At 34.3% G+C, this 6,375-nt stretch overlaps 1 protein-coding gene across 1 annotated transcript; it reads left to right on the forward strand.

The window, feature by feature from the left end:
- Positions 1-734: 734 nt before the first annotated feature.
- Positions 735-3,759, forward strand: LOC108991463 (carbonic anhydrase 2-like). The gene is made up of 9 exons (XM_035687849.1): positions 735-893; positions 1,274-1,345; positions 1,814-1,954; positions 2,154-2,193; positions 2,287-2,403; positions 2,547-2,600; positions 2,702-2,787; positions 2,936-3,041; positions 3,489-3,759. The coding sequence occupies exons 2-9, from the start codon at positions 1,290-1,292 to the stop codon at positions 3,651-3,653; spliced, it is 765 nt and encodes a 254-aa protein (XP_035543742.1). The 5' UTR covers positions 735-893; positions 1,274-1,289; the 3' UTR covers positions 3,654-3,759.
- The last annotated feature ends 2,616 nt before the right edge of the window (positions 3,760-6,375 follow it).

Raw genomic sequence — 6,375 nt, forward strand, 5'->3', positions numbered from 1 at the left:
ATTGTGTACTAAATTAGTTCCATGTGTAGCACACAGGAACGAGCGGAAAAGGATAAGGCATAGAGACCTGTTCAATAAACAAGAAATAGAAACTTGTTTTATAGTTTATTTTGAAAAACTATGACAAAAAAGTAGACTAAAAAATAAATAATCAATCACCCGACTTAAAGATTTATGTGGTTCCGCAATGTAACTACGTTTACAGAGTTGTAAAAGATTTTATTATTTTGATGAATGACAAAATACACTTAAGGGTAAAATATACTATACCAGACAACCATATTATTCATTAATTACATATTTATAGCGTTGTATGTACGGTGAAAACCTTAATTTGGATCACAATTACTTGGTTATTCACTCAAATGAAGTTTCAAGTGAGCCTTGAGAGAAATCTCTGCTGGCCAAACTTCTCTTGAACGACTTATATCGCAAACGTCAAAAGAACTTTCTATCTAATGTTTCTCAAGTCACAAATCATGTCAAAGATTTTTAGCCCCAAAACCCCACGAGGTTTATCCATATTCGCTTTAAATCTCATTGAAAATCTACCAAAAAATCATAACCAATCCTTATTGGGTCGAGTCATCAAATCAGACCGTCACAAAAATAAACCAGGCTCCACAAGCCAACATCGTGAGCATGACAACAATTGCAAGAATGAAAGAAAGAGTGTTTTTTTCTCTATCGCCTTGACAAGTTTAACCTGTACTTATGGTGTTTTCCACGTGAATAATGCTTGCTTATGAGGAAGCCATGCATGCATGCATGTTAGTTAGAGGCATGCATAAACTTCGCTTATAAATAGAGACATTCAGTCACTTCAAGATGCATCGAAAGTGTTGTGTTGTTTTTACATTTAGCTGTGAGTCAATATAGGCTGCAAATTTGAAGTAAGAATCCTTCCAAATTTTCTGTCCATATATTATTTCTTCAGTAATTCATGTCCCTCTCGATGTATATTATAAAGAAGATCGGTAAACTTTGTTTCTAGTTTTCCTAAGTTACATGTTCAATGAATTCTTTACTTCGATTGCCATGTTAGAAGGTTAATTAGCCTGATCTCCAAATATTAGTTCTCCCTTTTACGAACTAGGGAAGAGAATTTTATCATACATATATATATATATATATATTTGCGAATGCTAGCTGGTTCCTTGAAACTCATAAAAATGGAGCTTTCTGTTGAAAATATAAATCAAGAGATCAGTTCGTAGATGTTACAATATACCAAGCAAAGATACAGAATTACCTCTTTTTTGTGAATTTGCAGAAGATTAACTTCACCTATGGCTAGGAAGCAGACATTGGAGGCAGCGGTTGAAGGACTGAAGAGGTTTCTCAGGTAATTCTATATTTTTCATCCCAACAATCTCTAAAGTCTGCCATAGACTGCAAGTTTAAGAATTTTTCACTCAGTAATAATTATGTAATTAGGTGAAAAAAAGGCAAGATTGTAAACAGTAAACTTCAAAGGACAAAACAAGAGAAGTTGATGATAGTTCAGAGAATCTCAGAAAACATTTGTCCATATGTGCATTCAGCATTTGTGAGTGTCATGTCTCATGTTAATGATTAGTAGTTTAGTACAATATGATTGAGTTTAAAACTTTTGGATCATATGGACAGATATGACAAAAGAAACATATATACGATCTTTGTCAATTGTCATACATATATATATAGTTGATTAGGCCAAGGTTGAGAATTTGCAACCTATACAACAAATTTGAAGACATTGATATATGGTTATGTATGTATGTGTGTGTGTGTGTGTGTGTGTGTAATATATATATTTTTTGATTGGCTGCAGCGAGAAGGAAGACTCGAATGAGGAGGTGGCTGCAAAAATTGAGAAACTGACTGCAGAATTACGACGGATAGATGTTGCTCCCATTGATCCAACTGAAATGATTAAACGAGGGTTTAATTACTTCAAGACCAACAACTTTGAGTATGACATGCAACTCTCTCTCTCTCTCTCTCTCTCTCTCTCTCTCTCTGCAACTAGATTATAGTTATTACCAGTATTGGTACTGACAGAGGCTGAATTAATTCAAAAGAGCCAACAAGAAAATCTACCACTTTGTTTTTCTCTTTTATTCTTTGTAATTTTCTTCAATTGGTTTGATTTCTTTTTACGGCAAGCATAGAGAATTTTACCATGAGCTTGCCGAAAGCCAGCATCCTAAGGTACTGTCCAGGCTTCCATTAGACAATTAAAGTGCACAAAAATATAAGCAAAAGCCTAAGTACTTCTAGTCTTAATTTTATGGTGGTGTATAGTTTCTGGTATTTGCATGCTCAGACTCTCGAGTGAGCCCCTCTATTATCCTCAACTTCAAACCAGGAGATGCCTTCATGGTCCGCAACATTGCTAACATGGTTCCTGCATTTGACCAGGTTTCTCATATATATATATATATATATATATACATACATATATATATATATGTATACATACATACATACATATATCCTACTTCCCATTCAACTTAATTATTTCTCATATATATATACATTTCATTACATTTGCTTCTGCACAGCTAAGATACTCTGGAGTTGGTGCAGCCATTGAATATGCTGTCTCAGTACTTGAGGTGAAATGAAATATCATTAATTTATCCCAATTTTCTTCTTTTGGTTCTGCAAAATCTGTCCTTTTTTCTTTTTACCCTTTTTTATTTTTTATAATTTTTAGGTACCAAATATCCTGATCATTGGACATAGTCGCTGCGGTGGAATACAGAGGCTTATGACTCATCCTGAGGATGGTTCTCTACCTTTGTAAGGCTATAAAGCACGAGTTTTTACTTTTATTTTCATCTCAAATTTGAAGTAATTTCTTTGGAAAATTGTTCTAAAGAAGAAGAATAAAAAAAATTAGGGAGAGGGTTATGCTAAAATTGTAATTGAAATCGAATGATATGTGCAGTGATTTCATCGACGAGTGGGTCAAAATCGGTAAACCTGCAGCGGCCAAGGTCAAAGCAACGTTTGACAATTTACCAATTGAGGAACAATGTGCACATTGTGAACGGGTTGGCTTTATCCCCTTCCTTTATCTCCTAATCAGAACTCAAAAGCTCCACCCATTTTACCAAAAATAAAAATAAAAACCAAAAGAGAATACGAAATGCTGGTTTCAAATTATGAAAAAGAGTAATTCTACCATGAAGTGCATAAACGCTACATAATCGTTTGGAAAAAGACTATAGTCCACTATTAAAAAAATACATTTTTTATATAGGTGTTATGTTTTATTCATTTTTTTGAAAACGATTACGCATCGATTGCACAATTTACGATTACAAATATCTTTTCTCCCATTTTAATGGTTGACATATGAAACTACTTATAATATGTCACGTAAACAAATACGTTTGAAGATAGACAATATTTACGATGAAGAGAAACATATCTTTTACGCGTAAGGCTTTCCTGTGCATGTTGGAAACTAATGATAGTCATGTATACATATTATACAGGAGGCAGTGAAGCTGTCACTGATTAACTTACTAACTTATCCATATGTCCTAACTGGGATTGCAAACATGAAATTGCAGTTAATGGGTGGCTACTATAATTTTGTTGAAGGATCTTTTCATGTCCGGAATTTTGAGACTCACTTTACAACTCCCGTCACCATGTAATGAGTCTCAATTGTATCAACTCCTCAAGTTACTATTTCCCTTGCATTTTTATTTCACATTTGCACTCATGTATTGTATTTGCATTTCTAGACAATTTATCCACTAAATAAAATAGAGCAGCTCTTGGCATGCTCTCTCTTGCATGTTTCTCTTACTTGCCCTCCAAAATGAATGTATCAAATTCTGCAATTCTCCAAATTACGATCACATAGCCGTTGTCGACACCTCTTGTCCGTCAGTGAGTGATTTCTCGTATGTGTAAAGACAGGTAGATCGTCTCATCTCTTTCTTCAAAGTGGTGGATCGAACTTCAATCATGTCACGAGAGTGGATTTAGTTGGTTTCGTTACGTTAAATGTTTGAACTCAAGACTTAAGGAGAACCTTTATAAAAGCGACTCCGGGCGATTGAGATTCGTCCCCTTATGTTATTCATTGTTTGTGTCTTGCAACATAATGAGTGAGGTACAACAATAATTTATTGTATTTCCTATATGATCAAGATATTAGATCATTTGCCTAATCTCAAAATTTGTTAAAGTTGGAGTGACTATTATAATTTATGAGAACCCAAGTGCTCTTTCAATGATAAGGAAGTCATTAAAGGCCGATGCCTTACTTTGTAGGCCCTTGTCGTGTATTTTAGGCCCCAACATACACTCTACAGTGCAGTACTCTGTCAAGCACATGCACCCCGGGCCCTAATAAGCAAAAGAGAGAGAGCACCAAACCTAGAAATGGATCTGTTTGGGAGCCTCTGCCCTAGACTTTTGTCGATTCTGTTTGGTATCGTAGTAGTAGTCTTTTACTTTTAATTCATATTTCAGTCAAGTATTTCACGTGTTAGATCTGCTTATTGAGTGTCGCAGCAATCAAGTTGCAAATTTAAAACTCCCAAGGCATGAGTTGATCAGTTCATGCATACAATATCTAAAATCAAAAATCAAAATCAAATGTGAGTATGGTATTTTTATCATGAACATTGTTTTAAAGGAAGCTAAGCATTTTAATGACCTAATGAAAACTCAATACACATCAGGATTTAAACTTCAAAAGAACTTGTCAATGTATGGATAATTTATGTATAATCTCATTCACTAAACTTTCATTCATCACTCCATAGATGTGGAGTGTGATATTGGACATAGTCATTGGAGTGAGGACAAAGAGGCTTACCCTGTGGATGGTCAAAGCAAACTTTGGCTATTTTCCATTTAAGCAAAAGTGAGAAGATTGTGAATGGGTAAGCTTATCCTCTAGTTTTTTTCTAATATATATAGTCATATTTTTTTTAAAAAAAAAAGAAAAACAAACTTGAAGCAATTAATTAACAGAAAGAAACAACAAAAGAAAAGAAGAAACATGCATTGGTTTCAATTATACACAAGTGTTTGGATTTTTTGTGTGGAGCCTGGTTCTGTTTTGTGGTGGCTTGATTTCATGATCCAGTCAGACAATAATTCATTGTGGGTTTTGAGTAGATTTTCAATGAGGTTGGGCCATGGAACACGGGCTTTATTGGTCCAAGTCAAAGCAAACATGGAAAAACCTTGCGGGCGGGAAAATTTTTTGATCGGTTTTAGCTCTTGAATCGGTCTGACATAACCCTTAATTAGGATTTACCCGCTAATAATCCTAATTAAGCTTTTGCCACGCATATACATACATACATACATATATATATATATTGTATTGTCTCACTGTATATTCAACTTTCAAGAGGATAAAATCATCTATAGTTCCGTAGATGTAAGCATGTTGTCGAACCACGTAAATCTTGCGTTTATGATTGATTTTGTTTTTATTCTACTTTTTCTTCGTATCATTCTCAACAAGAAGGCTTTCTTATGGTTTAAAGTTAATGATTTTTGTGATATATCCATACCCATACGAGTGTTAATTGTAGCTATTTTCCTTGGTGTTTAATTTACTTCAAATATGCTAATATGTACCAATGTGTTTGCCTTTATGGATAATATTTTCCACTAATTAAAGCAGACCAGCTCTTTTCGTCCTCTCTACTTGTTGCTCTTTGTTTCCCTCCAAAATACTGAGTGCAAAATCTCCTTTCATAAACTCATAAAAGTAGTTTGAAACAGCGATACAACTTTCTTATTTATTTTAATATGAAGATAATGTTTGTTGAAATCATGAACAACAAAAATCCTGCATTTAATTACCTATAATGATTGCAATGGACCACACTCATGTTATCTAGAACTCCTTTGAGCCATACATACATTTATATATACATATTCCCTGCATTAACAATGAATAATCCTGCATTTAACTGCATAGAATGATTGCAATTGGACCACACTGCATTTAATTACATTGCAGAAGGTTATATATACGTTAATCATAAATTCTTTGATGAGCATCCATCACAAACTCTTCTGCATTAATGTATCCATCACAAACTCTTTGATGAGTGCTCCACTAGTAACCAAAAATATTACACGGCAAAATGATTAGAAAAACGGCTCCAAATCTCATTATAAGTGGCTGAAGTTGGAGCAGTACTCGAGATTATGAGAGCTCAAAGTTGCCTTAATTTGTAGAGTCCTTCCCATACTCCATTACCGTGTATGCATGCTTGCTTGCTAAAGGCTCCCACGAGAAGCACATGCAGACAATAAGCAAAAGATCAAACGACATATCAAGCATATAATATATCATGTGTGCATGGAGTAGTCTATTTTCTCAATCTTAATGGTGGGTAG

This window comes from Juglans regia, chromosome 2 (assembly GCF_001411555.2).
Source record: "Juglans regia cultivar Chandler chromosome 2, Walnut 2.0, whole genome shotgun sequence".
Classification (NCBI taxonomy): domain Eukaryota; kingdom Viridiplantae; phylum Streptophyta; class Magnoliopsida; order Fagales; family Juglandaceae; genus Juglans; species Juglans regia.

Bases quoted from the DNA above. Each gene is read 5' to 3' on its own strand.
- LOC108991463 (XM_035687849.1), top strand. From the start codon at position 1,290: ATGGCTAGGAAGCAGACATTGGAGGCAGCGGTTGAAGGACTGAAGAGG. The intron at 1,346-1,813 runs GTAATTCTATAT...GATTGGCTGCAG, and splicing joins GGACTGAAGAGGTTTCTCAG to CGAGAAGGAAGACTCGAATG. The intron at 2,404-2,546 runs GTTTCTCATATA...GCTTCTGCACAG, and splicing joins TGGTTCCTGCATTTGACCAG to CTAAGATACTCTGGAGTTGG.